General features: G+C 50.9%; 5 protein-coding genes across 5 annotated transcripts; 2 read left to right on the top strand and 3 right to left on the bottom strand.

Annotated features, from left to right (window-relative positions):
• Positions 1 to 2,555: 2,555 nt before the first annotated feature.
• Positions 2,556 to 4,200, top strand: LRP88_06678 (cytochrome P450; the record flags this gene model as incomplete). The annotated part of the gene is made up of 3 exons (XM_083243216.1): positions 2,556 to 3,773; positions 3,823 to 3,960; positions 4,009 to 4,200. The coding sequence occupies 3 exons, from the start codon at positions 2,556 to 2,558 to the stop codon at positions 4,198 to 4,200; spliced, it is 1,548 nt and encodes a 515-aa protein (XP_083100440.1).
• Positions 4,201 to 4,315: 115 nt separating this feature from the next.
• LRP88_06677 (TauD/TfdA dioxygenase family protein) lies at positions 4,316 to 5,630 on the bottom strand (the record flags this gene model as incomplete). The annotated part of the gene is made up of 5 exons (XM_083243215.1): positions 4,316 to 4,440; positions 4,491 to 4,570; positions 4,618 to 4,717; positions 4,768 to 4,933; positions 4,983 to 5,630. The coding sequence occupies 5 exons, from the start codon at positions 5,628 to 5,630 to the stop codon at positions 4,316 to 4,318; spliced, it is 1,119 nt and encodes a 372-aa protein (XP_083100439.1).
• A 2,017-nt stretch (positions 5,631 to 7,647) lies between these two features.
• Positions 7,648 to 9,204, bottom strand: LRP88_06676 (L-Aspartase-like protein; the record flags this gene model as incomplete). Its single annotated transcript, XM_083243214.1, has 5 exons — positions 7,648 to 7,725; positions 7,777 to 8,295; positions 8,351 to 8,859; positions 8,907 to 8,937; positions 9,034 to 9,204. The coding sequence occupies 5 exons, from the start codon at positions 9,202 to 9,204 to the stop codon at positions 7,648 to 7,650; spliced, it is 1,308 nt and encodes a 435-aa protein (XP_083100438.1).
• Positions 9,205 to 9,735: 531 nt separating this feature from the next.
• LRP88_06675 (major facilitator superfamily domain-containing protein) lies at positions 9,736 to 11,457 on the top strand (the record flags this gene model as incomplete). Its single annotated transcript, XM_083243213.1, has 6 exons — positions 9,736 to 9,897; positions 9,971 to 10,124; positions 10,178 to 10,329; positions 10,381 to 10,556; positions 10,610 to 10,849; positions 10,899 to 11,457. The coding sequence occupies 6 exons, from the start codon at positions 9,736 to 9,738 to the stop codon at positions 11,455 to 11,457; spliced, it is 1,443 nt and encodes a 480-aa protein (XP_083100437.1).
• A 3,348-nt stretch (positions 11,458 to 14,805) lies between these two features.
• Positions 14,806 to 16,191, bottom strand: LRP88_06674 (uncharacterized protein; the record flags this gene model as incomplete). The annotated part of the gene is made up of 1 exon (XM_083243212.1): positions 14,806 to 16,191. The coding sequence occupies one exon, from the start codon at positions 16,189 to 16,191 to the stop codon at positions 14,806 to 14,808; it is 1,386 nt and encodes a 461-aa protein (XP_083100436.1).
• Between the last annotated feature and the right edge of the window lie 843 nt (positions 16,192 to 17,034).

The following is a 17,034-nucleotide window of genomic DNA, read 5'->3' as shown; positions in this document are numbered from 1 at the left end:
GATTGGGAATAGCCTCAGGCAGCGAGATTGATGAACCCCCACGGAATGACTCCACCAGGTTCCTTGCTTGAATTCTTCAATGTTACTGCGTGAATAACTTCAGGTTCACCTAGTTATGCGTAGTCCAGTGATACTTCCTCTAAAGGCATCTCCAAGACACTGACTGTCGTCTCGCCAAGTCCCCGACATGCAGACGCAATAGCGTGCTCCGTCCCACCAATGGCCCCCAAGAGGCGACATTCACATTCCACACTCTCCCCGAAAGAGGATCACGCTATGCCCGGCTCGTCGCTTCGGCTCTCGCCCCGAGTTCCGCATCGGATCAGCAACTATCGCTCCAGACCCGTTGCTCATGCGACCACCCGAGCTCCCCGTGACCAGCGCCATCTCCCCGCTGAGCTTCTGGCCCCTCCCGCGGCCGGCGCTCGGTGGGCGATATCCACTCAGCCATGATGGTTACGCAACGACACGCGACAGTGGACATGGACGTCGTCTTCAAAAGGTGCCAGTTGACGTGTCGGTGGTGTTTGACGTATCGCTAGGACTGTCTGATCATCTTTTCCCACCAGCTCAAGCGCCGTCTGGATATCGTAGAGCTTCACTCGCCGGAGACCAGTAGCCGTGTAGACGTAGTGTCCCTTCACGAGGAAGTGATTGACGCCGTATTTAAAGCAACTCTCTTGCATGAGACCAGGGACAGGTAACAGCCAAAGGAGCTGCAGCAGTCACACCTGCGAGTGGTCAAATTCTTGAAGAGAGTCCTGAAACTATACCCATCGGCTTTGACGCCGATGATGCTCGGGCAAAGGGTCGACAGATCTCATGGCACACCGGTTGACGCGCCTAAAAGCTGCGTGAGAAGGTCTATCTAGAGAAGTAAAAATCTCTCGAACAGCTCAGCGGGGAGCAGATCCAGCTTCCCGAGTGAGTGCCACCGTGGCTCACCTGGATGTCGACCCCTGTCAAGAGGGCAATGCGTCCTCGACCATTCGTGATGAGAGAATGTAAGAGTTTAATCTATTCTCATTGTCGGATGTTCTAAGTTACTTGTGGTGACCTTTGTGCTGGATCTTGGACCTGCATGAAGGTGCTCCAAAGCCAACAGCACTGGGCTGTCACTCCCTGTTCACCACCTTGACTTCTCCAAGCCCACTACCTACTTAGTAAGCCTCTATAGCATCGCTATATTAGAAAATGCCCACGGCATTTTTAGTGAGTTCCGGAGCTGCTCTGCTGGATAATCTGAAGCGTATTGATCAACTTTTAGACGTTCGATAGCCGGTAACATAGCCTGGATACTCACCCCCTCAACCGACAATCTGCTTCAAGACAAGGTCTAGATTCGCCTCTAGACTGCTCGTCGAATCCAACACGATGAAATTGCTTTCAGGTCGACACGGGCTCTCAATCCATTTCCTAAAGAGCGCCCGAGAATCCTCACCTACACGGGCGCTGCTCGCGGCGGCAGGGGGACAATTGACAGCGGTTCTCTGACTCTTCATGGGGTCTCGCGTGCGCAATCTTTCGTCCAGAAGGTCGATGTCCTCAACTTTACACTCGACGCACCAATAAGTAAAGCCCTGGTGCTCAGCGATGGCTGAACCCCGATCGAGAACCTCTTGGAAGTTGCAGGTACTGTCCACGATGACGCTGAGTCCCTGCTTCATGAAATCCTCCGCGAGTCTCCATTGAAGGTTATAGGCACGTTTTGCTACTTGGTCGAATGGAATGTCGCTGTCTTCAAGGAGAGAGGATCTCAAGACATCGTGGTCAATGACAACCCCGCCGATTGACTGCCGCAGTAGTCTCGCTATCGTGCTTTTGCCAGAGCCGGGCGCGCCAGACATCTGGACGAGTAGTTTTTGTGGCCTCTGTGAGCCTTGTTCGAGCATCATGGTACCTCGGCGGGATGATTCTGTCGTCGTAGTTGGGAGTGTTGCCGCTGATGCTGTGAGTTGGGAGAGGCCAAGTATTCTCCAATGGTGTTGAGAAATTGTGCTCTCCGATTGGTTGAACACGCGAACTGCAGGACAATTACAGTACAGTAGGCCCTGAGCGTCTCTTACAGAAGCAGCTTTGAGACATGGCAGAAACCCTCCCCCAGCAATCAACGCCCAATAGCGAGGGGCGACCCGGGGAACTATTCATGCACAGCCCGGTCTTTGGTTCATCTATCAATTTTAATAGTATCCTTCTACAATTTTCATCAGATGTATTAATGTGATTTCGCATCACAACAGCCAGAGACTGGTTACGACCAGCACACCATAGATATCGCAATACTAGGAGCCGCCACAACTTCTCACAAGAGCAACAGTATCACTACAGACCAGACACAAATCCATCATCTTTTATAAACCCACTTACATGATGATCTCGGCTCTCCGCATCGGACAATAACCTCATGTAATTGGCGCCCAGAATTGGAGAACGCCAGAGTGAGATGGAGTGTCGGATCCCCACACGGGACCACACGGGAAGGGCTTCTTTTAAAGTGGTCGCATATCCCAATTGAACAAATCAGTGTAAGACATATTTACCCATTCGTCGACAATATGGCGGCCCTCGTTTATCTTGTACCCTTGTGCTCTCTGGCACTCGTGGTCGCGGTCAAGGTTCTGTCTCGTGTCTATCAAGCCCTCTTCTCTCCCCTCAAAAATATCCCCGGACCTACTCTGGCGCGCTTCACCGATTTCTGGTACCTTAATCGAGTATCGCGAGGACACTTTGAACGCGACAACATCAATCTTCATCGTCAATATGGTCCCATCGTTCGCTATGGACCCAATCGATATAGCTTCGACCACCCCGAGGCGGCGCAGATCATATATGGAGTCGGCAAAGCTGACAAGTTTGCCAAGTCTTCTTTCTATCGGACATTTACTACTCCCGACCCTAATCAGCCGTCCATCTTTGCCCACGAGAATATCAAGGAGCACTCTCAGTTGCGAAGACTCTACCAGAGCACCCATGCCATGTCGGCTTTGATCTCGTACGAAGACTTTGTTGACGAATGTGCCGATTTGTTCGATCAGAGACTCCGAGAGATGGCTGCGGATCCAAACTCTACAGAGAACAAGCCGTTGGTCGATATGGGTCACTGGTTCCAGTGCTATGCTTTCGATGTCATCAGTATGATCACATACTCGACGAGACTCGGCTTCCTCGACCAAGGCGTGGATATAGCCGGCATCATGGCCTCCTTGGAAGGGTTCCTGGCCTACGCGTGCAGGGTTGGCATCTTCTCTTGGATTCATCCCGCTTTGTTCGCCATCCGTAACTGGTTTGCCGGAAATTCCGGAACGGGGATACAATATGTCATCCAGTTTACGGAGCGATGCATGAAGGAGCATCAGTCCAAGCCCAAGAACCTAGACATTGAGAAAGAAGACATCCAAAGGATGGACTTTCTCTCCAAGTATGTGGCTCGACACCGAAAAGATCCAGCTACATATGACGCTTGGTATGTCCTCAGTGGATGCGCATCCAACATGACAGCTGGATCAGACACTACGGGTATCAGTCTCTCTGCGATTCTCTTTTTTCTCATGAAGAATCCAGAAGTAACTCAGAAACTTCGCCAAGAAATTGAAGAGCACCAGAAGAGTGCAGCAGACCCTAGGCACTTTAGTTTCAAGGAGACTCAGGATATGGACTATCTCCAAGCTGTACTGAAGGAGGGTTTGAGACTGCATCCTGCAACTGGGCAGCCTTTGGAACGAGTGGTTCCCAAAGGCGGTGCAACGATTGCTGGGCAGTTCTTTCCAGAAGGGGTAGGCAGATTTTTTCTTTTCTCCATGGTGCATTTACTAACATGACCAGACGATTGTGGGCGTTAATACTTGGGTAGAGCACGTCAACTCAACAATCTTTGGCCCTGACGCAGACATATTCCGCCCCGAGCGCTGGCTAGAAGGCGACAAGCAAAAGCTCGATGCCATGAACCGTCACTGGATGCCAGTAAGTTAGACACCCTCCCCAAGGTAGCTTGGCTGACTGTCTGTCAAGTTTGGCATGGGCGCGAGAACATGCATTGGGAGACACATTTCTACTATGGAGATATCCAAGCTGATACCACGAATTATTCGCGACTTTGACTTTTCGTTCCCTAATAATAACTTTAACGTGGCGGAGCTGGAGACTCTAAACTACTGGTTTGTCAAGCCCAAGGGGTTCAAGGTGTATATCAAAGCCCGTTAATAGTGGAAGGTTGGTTCATGTACAGTATCGAGGATTATGTATCTGGGAATGAGTTAAAACATGGCTGTAAAGCCTATGAAATTGTGCGAAATTCCAAAATGGTTTGCTAAACTAATCAAGCAGGAGTTTCGAGTGTAGGTTTCGAATTCGCTCCTCCATCGCCATTGGTTTCTTTCTTTGCGACAGCTCGAAGTCTCGCTTCACGCTCAGCACGGCCTTCACTGTTCGGATCATAGTAGGCTGCCAAGAAACGTTAGTCGTATGCAGATAATCGTGTCGTGTTGACTCACGCTTCTCTCCAAAGACTGTTGTTCGGATTCCTCGACGGGGCGTGTCGTAGGTTCCGGGGATCACACGGTGAAGAACACATCTGGAGCTTGTGAGTAGTAGAACTAGAATGGTTTCTTGGGGTCATACCGGTTATCCCACATAGCCACAGCACCCACTGTCCACTTCCATCTAACATAGTGATCATCGGCAGAGTGGAGATGGTAGGCAAAAAAGTCGAGCAGTTTGTCTAGAAGTGAATTAGTTTCTAAAAGCCTGTGTTGATTTTGGTTTTCTCACCTGATTCCACCTTTTTCAACTCGGCAAACCCAGTCACAAAGCCCGGGTTCACGTTGACAGCCTTAAGGCCAGTGACTGGATGAGTTCGCACAGCTGGATGATGGGTATCGATGGGAGGACGATTCGGCCCTGTTCCCCAAAGGTCGAGGATAGTGTCGTATTGCAACTACCACGATGTTAGTGTCATGTTTCTTTCAATTAAGAATAATACATACTCGTGAAGTGTGAACAGCATGAAGACCCTCAACAAACCTCTTCATGGCATCACTCAAAGTATCATAGAGTCCGTAACCCGAAATCCACGCAGTATCACCCCCAACTTCAGGATGCTCCTCCATACGGAGAAGAGAATAAGAAGGAGGATTGATTTCAAAGGAAGTGTCTGCGTGAAAGTCACCCGACGGCCAGGGGGTGTACTTGGCGATCTCTCGGTGATCCTGTGTACTCCCCCGAATCACAACGTGTTTGACATCTTTCTGTGCAGGATGACGGTCGAGAATGCCGTAGTGCTCAAACAACTTGACCTGTTTCTCAGTATCAAGGTCCTGATCCCTGAAAAAGACAACACCTCGCTCATTAACCAGTAGAGCGAGTTCATCCAGCTGCTGAGGCGTCAACTGCGACAGCTGAACATTCTCCAGAACCGATCCAATAGATTCTGTAAGGTCTGTCTTCTTGGCCACAGAGAACAGGGCCTTCTTTTCGGGATCTGCAAAGTGCGCCCTATCACGGGGAGGCGCTATTTCCTCACGTAGTGGCTCAGGGGGGGTCCAATCTTTGATCTTGGCATTGAAGTGAGGATGGATGGTAATTGGGAACCCAGAGTCTGGGGAGACGTGCTTTCGAGATTCGAGGTGAGCCATTTTGAGAAGAGGCAAATTTGAAGGTTGTTGTCAACTGTTTCTTGCGAATTAGACTTAAGCTGTCACTTATATTACACTCTTCGGCTATGCGAGCTCGTTTTCATCATTCTACGAAAGATTGCGCGTGCCTGCAAGGTCATGATAGCGAGTTCCGGCTCAGATTGGTTCGTCGTGTAGCCATACAATACAAGGTTAGCTTATCAATCATTTCGATGCGGGGGATAAAGTGAATGAGTTGATAATCTCGAGTATTGTGCCATCGCGCTTATCGGCTTTTCATCTTTGCCATTTGTTGTCGAGTAATATGACGTGCATTGCGAGATGGATGGCGTCAAGCATTTGACCAATCGCCACAAATTCAAAAGATTGGAGATCTCATCTGCTCTTTGCCTCATTAAATTACTGATCTGGAGACTTTTTATAGGGGATGGAATGGTAGACTTGAGTTTTGTCAACTTCGCTTTTTCCAATGCTAGCGATGACATCAAGATCCCCTTGTTCGTCCACACAAATCTACTCGGACCAAGTAAGCTTGTTGGCTTCCCAAATATTATACACGTGCCAGTCCTTGGTTGTCTTTGAGTGATCTTTGACTAAATACTTCACCACGGAACGTGAATTCCGGTACCAGTTCTTCTTGGGGTCTCCAAGACATTCCCCGATTGTGACGGCTAAGAAAGTATGAGCCTCGGGTTATGCAAAATAAAAGGCATTCTCACCTCGTTTCCCACTTTGTAGAAGGCGCTTGATTATCAACGGCACCAGATTCATAACCGTATTGCGATGAATATCATGCATCAGAACAATGGAACCTCCATTCCACATCCTAGTCGAGAATAGATCCAAAGATTGTCCCACCGCATGAGGTGCATTGTGCTGCCAGTCAAGGGTATCTATATCGGTATCAATGACGTGGTACCCAAGCTCGCCCAGGACTTTGAGGGTCTGGCTGTTGTGGCTCAAGTACGGTGGGCGCATGTAGATGGGAAATTTGCCAAGGATTTTGATGAACTCATCCTCCAGCTTGGTCATTTCCAGCTTGACGCTGGCCTCGTCGAGGTTTGCCAGGTTTGGATGGCTGTAGCTAAATTATTGTCAACGTGGGCATCTACATGGGATTTCAAACAAAGACGTACGTGTGTGAGGCAACTTGATGCCCCTCCTTAACCATTCGAATGATGGTGGAGCGATAATCCTGGATATTTGCCCAGTTTTTCCCGTTGACGAAGAAGGTGGCTGTGAAACCAGCTTCAGAAAGGAGGTCTAGGAGCAAGTCGGTGTAATGGAATGGTCCATCGTCAAAGGTGAGTGCAACAACATCTTTCTGAGTGCAGCTGTGAATGGCAACCCCAATAGGAATGTCTTTCTGCGGCTGTGCCCACCAAGCAGCTGCAAACTGCAGGCTACATAAGATGGCAGCCAGAATCAAATGCATGGTAGGCAGGTCAGCTCCATGAAGATACAAATAGGGGGTGGAACATCCCTAGTAGGGATCAACAGCCTCAACATATAGCGCAGCATTTCGACCAGGCTATTGACCCTAGCGATCTACTCCATGATGAGCTCTCGACGCCTCAAGAAAGCCTTTCTCCAAAAGGACCGTCTCCCAGATAACAATATATGCAAAGGGTTAGCCACTTCTATCTCCCTAGCCATCATCCAAAACAAGCTCCAGCCATCAATGTCCCCCATTTGACAGTGTGGTACGTTGTTTAGCCCAATGGCCAATGTTAGTGGCAGGTGGCTTGGCAATTTACAGATTGAACTGCATAGATTACGAGACTTGGCTTGTCCTGAAGATAGGGGCTTGCATTTGGGCAAACAATTATGGGATAGCCGCTTTAATCCATTGCAATTATACAATCGCTTGATATCTTATTGTTGGAAAGTAGAAATGCATGCTTTGCTTGCCGAGTCGAATTATTTCAGAACATAGGAGGTAGTTAAGACTCTATTCTTAATTGTAATCAATTCCGTGTCCCTATCTGTTTACATGTCTCATATATCCAAAAGCCCTTCAATGATGACCATTCGTCGTCCCGTTCGTCGTCCCATTCGCCACACCATTCGTCACACCGTTCGTCTTGCCATTTGTCTTCCCATTCGTCTTGACACTCTCAGAGGACGAAGCCAACAGCTCGTCCACCATCAGCTGGCAACAACCTAGATACTGGCTAGGGTCACACAACGATGACAGCTCCTCAGAAGACAGATGCTGTGTGACTTCTGATACCTTCTCTAGTGCCTCGAGCAACGAAGTATCCCTGTCCAACGCTGACACACAAGCCCCATAGACAATCTCGTGTGCTTCCTGTCGACCAACATACACAGCCAACTTCATCATGACAGCTTCAGCGACAATGAGGCCTCTTGTTGACTCAAGGTTAGCCTTCATGGCATCTTGGTTGACCTGTAGACCAGAGAGTGCAAAGTTGGCTTGATGGAGTGATCCAACCGCCGAGATAAAGGCTACCGGTAGGGCTGCCCACTCCAGGTGCCAAGGACCCGAGGCTCGCTCAAAGTCTGATACCATGGCGTCGAGTACAAGTCCTGCTTGTGCTCTGAGGACCTTGGACTGGGCTAGGATGATCTCGCTTGAGATTGGGTTTCTCTTTTGGGGCATTGTTGAGGATGCCCCTCGATGAGGCACGAATGGCTCAGCAACCTAACAGGGACACGGTCAGCCAGCTGTCAAAAGACGCATCGATCTAGAAACTTACCTCGTTCAGCTCGTTAGAGGACATGATGATCAAATCGAGAGCAATCTTGCCGAGTGACCCTCCAACCAATGCCAAAAAGTTGACAACCTCTGCAATGGTATCTCTGGCAACATGCCAAGTGATCACAGGGTCTCGGAGACCCAAGATGACCGCCAGCCTCTTTCGCACTCGGATCCCGTTGTCTGATGTGCCCAAAGAGGCGAGAGTGCCAGCCGCACCACCAAACTGCACGAGCAGACAGCGCTCCTTGATCTGCTGCAGGCGTTCGGCGTGACGTCGTAGTCCGGCAAGCCAGACGCCACATTTGTAACCGAACGTAATAGGTAGGGCGTGTTGCAGATGTGTTCGACCTGCCATGGATGTGTCGCGGTACTTTGATGTCATGGATTCGAGGATGCTGATAGTTTCGTTGAGTTGACGCTCTACAATTACGAGACCTTCCTTGATCTGCAATTGAGAGGCCAAGTCCATGATATCTTGTGTAGTAGCACCCCAATGGATGAATCCAGCTTAGAGAGTGTCAGTTACCAGTTTCATGCCAAGGGAGTCCACTTACCCTCTTGGTGAGGAACCCACGAAGCCATCTGCTCCACAAGGCCGAGAATAGGGTATCCTACAATCTCGGCCTTCTGTGCCAGCAATGGCCAGTCTATCTTGGAGACATCGCTGTGCTTTTGGATGACACTAGCAGTGCCTTGAGGAATGACTCCCTCGTCCTCCTCAGCCCGAGCGAGAGCGCATTCTGCTTCGATGAGCTTGGAAACGTATGACCTCTCTGAAAAACACTCTCGAATCTCTTCAGTTCCGAATGTGTTTCCAAAGAGGGTCGAGTCAAAGACAGTAGCGGCAGCCATGATGGTAATTGGTCATGCAAGTGCGTTTGGTCAAGAATAGGTATAGAACCAAGGTCCAACATCGGTCATACGGGAGTCGACGTTTTATGCATTTCCTCCCTGCAACAGCCCACATCCCAATTACCAATCACATATCCCAATTCCCCAATCCCGCCACTTTAAATCCCTATTCCGTCGCCTCGTCCGACCATCAAGGCCACCTGTGGAGTCGATGCCACGGCTTTGGAGCGGGATAAGCTGACGGAATAGCGGGATAGCGGGATAACGGCGTAACCCTCGACGACGATCCATGTGTCCAACGACTTTACACCGTCCTTCTCCGCATTTTCCCCAGAGGGCTAGGATTTCTCCACGGGGCTGATAGTTTGAGTCTAAAATCTAAAAGATGAACGGTCTGGACCAGAGAGTGGTCTGGGAGTATATAGATGCAAACATGTCTTCTCATTTCCCCAGACTTCAAGGCACTTCTCCAGATTCATCATCTCCTGCCTCCTCTTCCATCATCCCTCTATTGTACAATTCGGAATCATCATGGCGGCTACTGCTCGACTGTCCGCTTCTTCCAAGGACATGAAGCCCTCCGAGCTTGAAGCGATCCACGACGAAAAGATGCTCGAGCAAGACGAGCCGGTCAACCCTCGTGGTGACTACTCCGGTGCTGCTGCCAAAACAGATCCCGCTGAGATTGCCCTTGTTCGAAAGCTTGATAGAATGATCATGGTATGTCTCTCAAGAACAATCCATATTCAATTGCTAACAAGACAAGCCCATTCTTTGGGCCATGTACTTCCTCAACTACCTCGATCGAAATGCCCTGCCCCAAGCCAGATTGAACACCCTCGAGGAGGACCTGAACCTCAAAGGCGTCCAGTACAACACTGCCATTTCGATCCTGTTTGTTGGTTATCTCTTGATGCAAGGTACGCTTGTTCATCCTTGGCATCAACCAGAGTGGCAAGACTAACTCTCCCAGTCCCCTCCAACATGTTCATGACACGAACTCGACCTTCCATCTATCTGTCCGTCTGCATGATCGCCTGGGCCACCGTCTCGGCTTGTACTGCACTTGTCAAGAACTACAGCGGTCTGATTGCTTGTCGATTCTTCCTGGGCTTTGTTGAAGCCGTAAGTCTAATCACCCAACACAAACTTCAATAACTAACTCGGTGCCTTTAGCCTTTCTACCCCGGTGCTCTTTACTTGCTGTCGATTTATTACACACGAAAGGAACTCGCCACACGCATCTCGCTGTTGTATACCGGACAGGTTGTGAGCACAGGATGCTCGGGTCTCATCGCCGCAGCCACCTTTTCCACCCTCGATAAGGTCAAGGGAATCGCGGGCTGGCAATGGTATGTGTTGCTTCCTCTAATAGCGGAATACCTGTAATAACCAAACATTACAGGCTTTTCATCATCGAAGGCTGCGTCACCGCCATCGTCGCCCTGTTCGGCTTTTTCCTGCTCCCAGACGATCCCTCGCAGACCCGCTGGCTCACTCCCGAGGAGCGCGAGCTCTGCATCCAGCGAATCAAGCGAGACACCGTGGGCGGACAGACTCGAGGCTCAACCTGGGAAGGCCTGAAGCAAGCCTGCAGTGATCCTCGCACTTGGCTTTTCTGTCTTATGCAGAATCTTCACATCAGGTTCGTGTGTTGAAATCTTGACCTGAGAACCAAAAGCTGACCAACATAGTGCTTGCTCTTTCAACAACTTCTTCCCTACTATTATCAGGTCCATGGGTTTCAAGTCCACCACTGCTCTTCTCCTTACCGCTCCTCCATACTTTGTCTCTGGACTCCTCGGTATTCCGTTTGCCTGGTCTTCGGGTCATTTCAACGAGCGTACTTGGCACATCACAGCCGGTCTCTCCCTGGCAGTGGTCGGTTTTGTGATGTCCTGCGCCACCCTCGACCTAGCGACACGCTATACGGCGACATTCCTGTATGCCACGGGTGCTTACTCTGTTGGATCCGTCATCCTCGGTTGGGTGAGCAACACTCTCTCGCAGACCCCTGAGAAGAAGTCTGTCGCGTACGCCCTTGTCAACGTCACGGCCAACCTGGCATATATCTACTGCGCCTACCTCTGGCCCAAGTCAGATGACCCTGCGTACAGAATGGGCTTCTCCAGCATGGTTGGATTTGCAGTGACTAGCATCATGTGTGCTTGGGCTATGAGGGTTTGGTTGATGCGACTCAACAAGAAGATTCAGAGGTCGGAGAACGAGGCGGTTGCCCTTTACGCCTACTAGACGTCTAAGACGGCCATGTCAAGCTTCTCCTATTCTCCTGAGATCAAGTTAGTTGTGATTTCTTGGGTGTAGAACGGAATCTTGGTTTACACTTGTCAAAATAGGCTTTTGATTTAGTTTCATTCAACTCGTACAAGTAGGACTTATACAACTGCCTTGGTTGCCCCTCTCAGGAGAGATCCAATGGTGCTTTAAACTTGCTAGAAACCTTGCTAATAATTCCACTTATTAGCGGTTCTCCAAATTTCGGCTAGTGTGACCCCGCATTGCGCCTGGCATGACCATTTCGTAATCTCGAACTGATCACCAGGTACAAACTGAATCTTAACAACCTCTCTAATGACTTCGACCGTTGAAAGTGTTCCTTCGGATCCGCCTGCTGGCAGAGTTCCGGGCCAAGTATGGTAGGTTTGAACCGACTCAGAAACATGTTTACTCGTACTAACATAAATCATACAGTGACCGATGTCGGCGGTATGGACCTTCTCCAACTCATCCAGCAGTTCACTTGCATGGCTTCGACTAACGATTCCTCAGGAGAAAGATTAGATGCCATGGTCAAGACAATGATGTAAGGGATAAGAATTGTTGCTTCAGACTTCCTATACTGACTCTTTAGTGCTCTCCCTGCCTTCAAGCAGGCGTTGTCTGCGTAACTACAGCCAAGCTGAAAAGAAATAGAAAACGGAAAAGGTGAGATATCTCCATATCACTATTTCATTTCTCTAACTGGATGCAGCTTCTACGAAGCCGAGGGCATTGAACAGCGTCGTCAGACACCTCCAGGTCATTCTCAACATCCTGCAGAAGCCTCAACTCCGATATCTCAAAATGTCGTCCCGTCGCAGTCTATTACACTCCAGCAGACGGGCCAAGCGCTGACCCTGCCTGTGATAACCAACACTCCAGGGCCGAGTAGCACAATGACAAGAACCCAGCCCGTCACGATAAAGTCGGCAAACGAGCCTGTGATCGGTCACATGGGGCGCCTTGTGGCAGATGATCGACAAGCTTCCATGTTTGGCGGCTCAACTACAGGCGTCCACTTCATCAGTCAGGCCGAGCAGCAGCTTCAACTTCTCCAGATGCACAAAGACGCGTTCCCCAGTTGCGCATATGGCCTTTATCTGCACAGTCCCTGGGGCTCTTCGGTTCAGAACCCTCTCACGCCTGCAGTCTCGGACTTGGCCCAACAGCTGCCGCCAAACACGGTGGAGATTATAGAGGCTACCATTAACAGGTGGACGCCGCTGTATCCTATTGTTCACAAGTCATCAACGATAGATGCTATGCAGAGGCTACTTGGTTTCTACGAAACCACTAGTTCTGGCATTATCATCTTGTATCAAATCCTTGGGCTGCTTGCCCTCGGAACAATTGGCCAGAGGGGAGACTGCACTCAACAGCACCATCACTTCTTATGCCAGTCTGAGCGCTTCTACACCATGGCTACGGCTTTGTTAGACAGGGTTATTGATCAGCCAAGTCTTCAAAGCCTACAGGGACTCGTCATCATGCAGATATACCTCCAAGTATCTGGGCGCTATTCCACAGCCTCCCACATATCAGGAGTAGCAACGCGCTTGGCTCAGACTCTAGGACTTCATCGCCATTCTCATCGCTTCAAGTTTGATCCCCTTGAGACGGAACTGAGAAGACGGGCTTGGTGGTGCCAATACTCACTAGACGCGTCAGTATCACACCTCTCTTGGAGTACCTGTTGCTAATCGTAATCCAGGTTCTCGAGTGCCTATCATGGCATGCCTCGATTAATACGCGACCAAGATGTCGACACAGATCTTCCCACAAGTGTAGACCATGACCTTCTGTCACGAACACATGTCGAGTTTCCTTTGCCAGGAGAGAGGTCACAAGTTGACACCGCCATCAGCCTGTTCAAGCTCGCCCGCATCATCGGCAGGACGCTTGAAGATCTTTACACCACTACCCGTCGCCGTGGCGGAGTGTCAAAGATCGCCCATCTGCAAGCCGAACTCAATATGTGGGAGAGGGTGGTCCTCGAACCTGAGATGGACCCTGAACTGGCCACGCCGGTCGTAAACATGTCGCTCGAGGCAATATTCCTGAGGGTCGCGCACTGCGTTGCAACAATTCATGTCCATCGGCCAGCTCTCTCTTTCACCGTCGCCGATGCGCAGTTCGTCCCATCACTCAAAGCCTGTGGCCAAGCTTCCGCCACCCTCGTCAGGCTATTGTCGGCTGGTCTAGCCATGATGGGAGCCGACAGCCAAGGTGCAGAGTATCCTGCTAACGACTGGCCAGAAAGTCTCCTTGTGACGCTTCTCTACCCCAACGGAATACACATGCTCTGGCAATCAGGCTTAACGATACTCTTCGCTGGCTGGAAAGGGTATCCCGTGACAGTCGACCAAGACGAGAGCCTTATACAGTCGTGCATCGAGGCACTGCGACAGCTCCATACACACACGGATGATGTCGGGAACCATGTGGCACAGTGTGCCGAAGTACTCGACTTGCTGCGCAAAAAGATATTCTCGGATCTTCAAGTGCAGCCTGATCTTGAACAACTTCAGTGGAACGTATGGGATTGGCCGATGGCGTCTGCGTTGGAGCTTGCGAATATGTTGGATACGGCCCCGTTGGATTTAGACTTGGATCCAGAGAGATGGTTATAGACTCTCTTCGAGATTAATTTGAGTCTCATGAGTCCTGTCGAGTTATTGAGCATAAGTAGATGCAGTCGTTTAAATCCAAGCAATCCTCCCGCATTATGACCATGTCTTGAGCAATCCGCTAGCTCCGGAGCACGTCGTAGTGAGTTTGAGGATCAGGAGTACCGTGGACGAAGGATTTCGATCAGGAAAACGAAGCGAGTTATGACGAGGCAATGCGTAACTTTTATTAAAAGGCCTCGACGTGTAGGTCATTCGTGTCGTGCACAGCAACGTGCTCGTACTGGCAGGCGGTTCATATCGTAAATGTTATAAAAGGTGGTGTTTCGATCATAAGTTTCGATTCAACCGTTTGAGTGAATAGAAGTGACAAGAAGAGAAGGCGTAAAATGGCATAAAGTAAACACCAGTCAAGTCAATCCCTAGAGCAGAACGTAAGAAGTGGCCAACGAAGACCAGGAACAAATCCCTCCATTCTCTTCAACGCCGACCAGATACCAGAGAACTCCCGCGTAAGATCCATCCCATTCAGCAGTCCAGCCAGACTTCCGACAACGATACTTAAGCGTCGAGAATATTTCAGCCCAAAGAAAGAATGGGAGGGTATCAGTGGAAACATCATAAAAACAAAACGAACAAAACGGGCATCATAAAAGATCTAAATGCTGTAAGCGTGTCGTCGGTGGTGGAACGCTTATAGTTCATCTTCCCAATTGCCTTCAACTTCAATCGTCGTGCCCAGGGCCTCCCGACCCTGTCGAATCATGTCTTGCAGCTGCTTGTTGAAGGCGTTGATGCGCACATCTGTGTCCCGCTCCTCCATCTTACGACGGGCAGCGAGATGCTTGGCTTCAGCATCAAGTCGAGGGCTGGCTTCAACTGAAGCACGTGCCGAAGCTGTCGAGGCGTTGCTATGAGAACGACGGTGGGACATATTGCTTGGGCTCGGAGATGGTGCCATCGTGTTTCGACGTCGGGTAGGTTGAGGAATCTTGCTAGGGGAGGGAGATCGAGTACCAGCGAAGGAGGCGGTTGATGCTGGAATCGGGGATGGCAACGAAGGTGAAGGGATGTGAGAGAGGCGGCTGGTAGGGCGGCTGGCCGGTCGTCGCTGGGTCGGAGTCGATGCTGACGAGAATCGAGAGGCGGGCGTGCTAATGCGTCGACCGGTTGCCATCGATGGGCCCGTGTTTCGCGATCGAGGGGTCGGGCGATAGGAAGCACGTCGCGCTGGAGGGGTAGGTTTCGACTGAGCTGGCTTATCGTCACTCACCAGAACCCAATTCCTACCAAGCTCATCCCGGTGATCAGTATGCCTCCGTTTCGCGGCCGGTCCGGTTGGCGTAGATGCCCCGCTGTTGATGGGATCCTCGGGGTACTCAGGTTGGTGGTTGAAGTAATCTCCCTGGGGAGGGAATTGGCCTGGTAGGTGCTGGTTCTCATCTGCCTTTTCGTCGATCGAGGGTAGTTCCGGCAGTTCCTGTACCCTACCGGTCGACACCGAAAAGGCCTTACCGCCGCCGGCCTGGAAGCCTCGGAACGCGCCAGCCTTGCAAAACTCCCACACACGCCCGACAACGCCGCCGAGGGTAGAGAATGCGAAGCTTCCCCAGCTCTGCGATGGCATCGGCTGCGGAGGGAGATTAAAGAGCGGCGTGGGGCCGCCAATATTCTGGTCTATGTCGTCATGAGCTCTCTTCGATCCGAGGGCTCTTCTATAATCCGAGTCCGAGTACATGCTCTCGCCGAGGATGCCGCTTTCGAAGGGACCACTGCTTGGGGTGTCAAGCTGGCCGGCGAGCTGATAGCGCCTATCGCCACTTCGGGTCTGCGCGACAGGTGTACTGAAGAAGCCATTATGATCGAGGTCGCCTTCCATGCGGATATCTTGCGATCGTGACATGTCATGGCGATTCCGCTTGCGCTTAGATGCGTGCACGTCATGACTGGCGCTGATGCGAGGGGCAGCGTATCCGAAGCTGGTACTCGAGCTGGGCGACATGGGCGGGCGAAACAGCCCAGGATGGACGCCTTCGCCGTGAAAAGTGCCCGGCATATGGAAATGCGGAGGAACGGTCATTTCTCTTGAAAGGTAGGAATGCGGAAAGCGGGCGTCATGCGCACGCGCGAGCAAGGATCGGAGCGAGCTGGAAGCTGTAAAAAAAAATAAACAAGAGCTCAGCGGCAGCCGAGACACATGTCAGGACTACGCCTTGGAGCGGGTCTGGGGTAAACTGAGCCGTAAAATCGGAACGGTAATCGGTGATGAATTCGAGATCGAGCGCAGTAGAGGATCGATGTTTGAGCGGCGAGACAAATGGCGATGGTTGGGTTGTCGCCTCGTGACTGGCTTTGTTTGGGGTCGGGTCTTGTGCCTCGTCCGTGTGCGGGTGGGTGGTGTTGACGAAGAGATGCCCGGCCTTCAGCGCATGTGGTTGAGGAGGAGTTTGCCTTTTGGTTGCCTGGCTGCACGCAGCAACTCTAACGAAACTTTGGGTCCCGAGGAACGTGATCTGCCTGTACCTTTGGCGCTGTCCTGCACTGTAGGTACGTAGTATGATGCGATGAATGCAAGTAAGAAAGAGGGCCTTGAAAGCGAGGCCCTTCTGCCGCTTGCCGCAGTCTTGTGACGTTCAGCGCCAAACAGCTTGCCGACTTGGTTGTTTTGTTTGACAGGGGGGGTTTGCGGTTGGGGGGCCAGCGTCTTTGTCGATGGATGATTGGTGCAGCTCTTAAGCTGATTGCTTGCCTGGAGCTGCCGAGTTTCAATTTGCTACTGGAGGCTGCTGCAGGTGGTGTAAGAAGGATGCAGGAAAAAAAGACGGGAGTCGCAGTCGCAACCTGGAGAACGAGACGCAGACGCAGGGAGTATCGAGAGGCTGGGTTCTTTTCATTCCTCAACCTTGTCCCCTCCAGCCGACCT

Source organism: Fusarium phalaenopsidis (genome assembly GCF_050370095.1).
Source record: "Fusarium phalaenopsidis strain FUZ10S chromosome Unknown contig_32298, whole genome shotgun sequence".
Classification (NCBI taxonomy): Eukaryota; Fungi; Ascomycota; class Sordariomycetes; order Hypocreales; family Nectriaceae; genus Fusarium; species Fusarium phalaenopsidis.
This window is presented reverse-complemented; position numbering and strand designations above follow the sequence as displayed.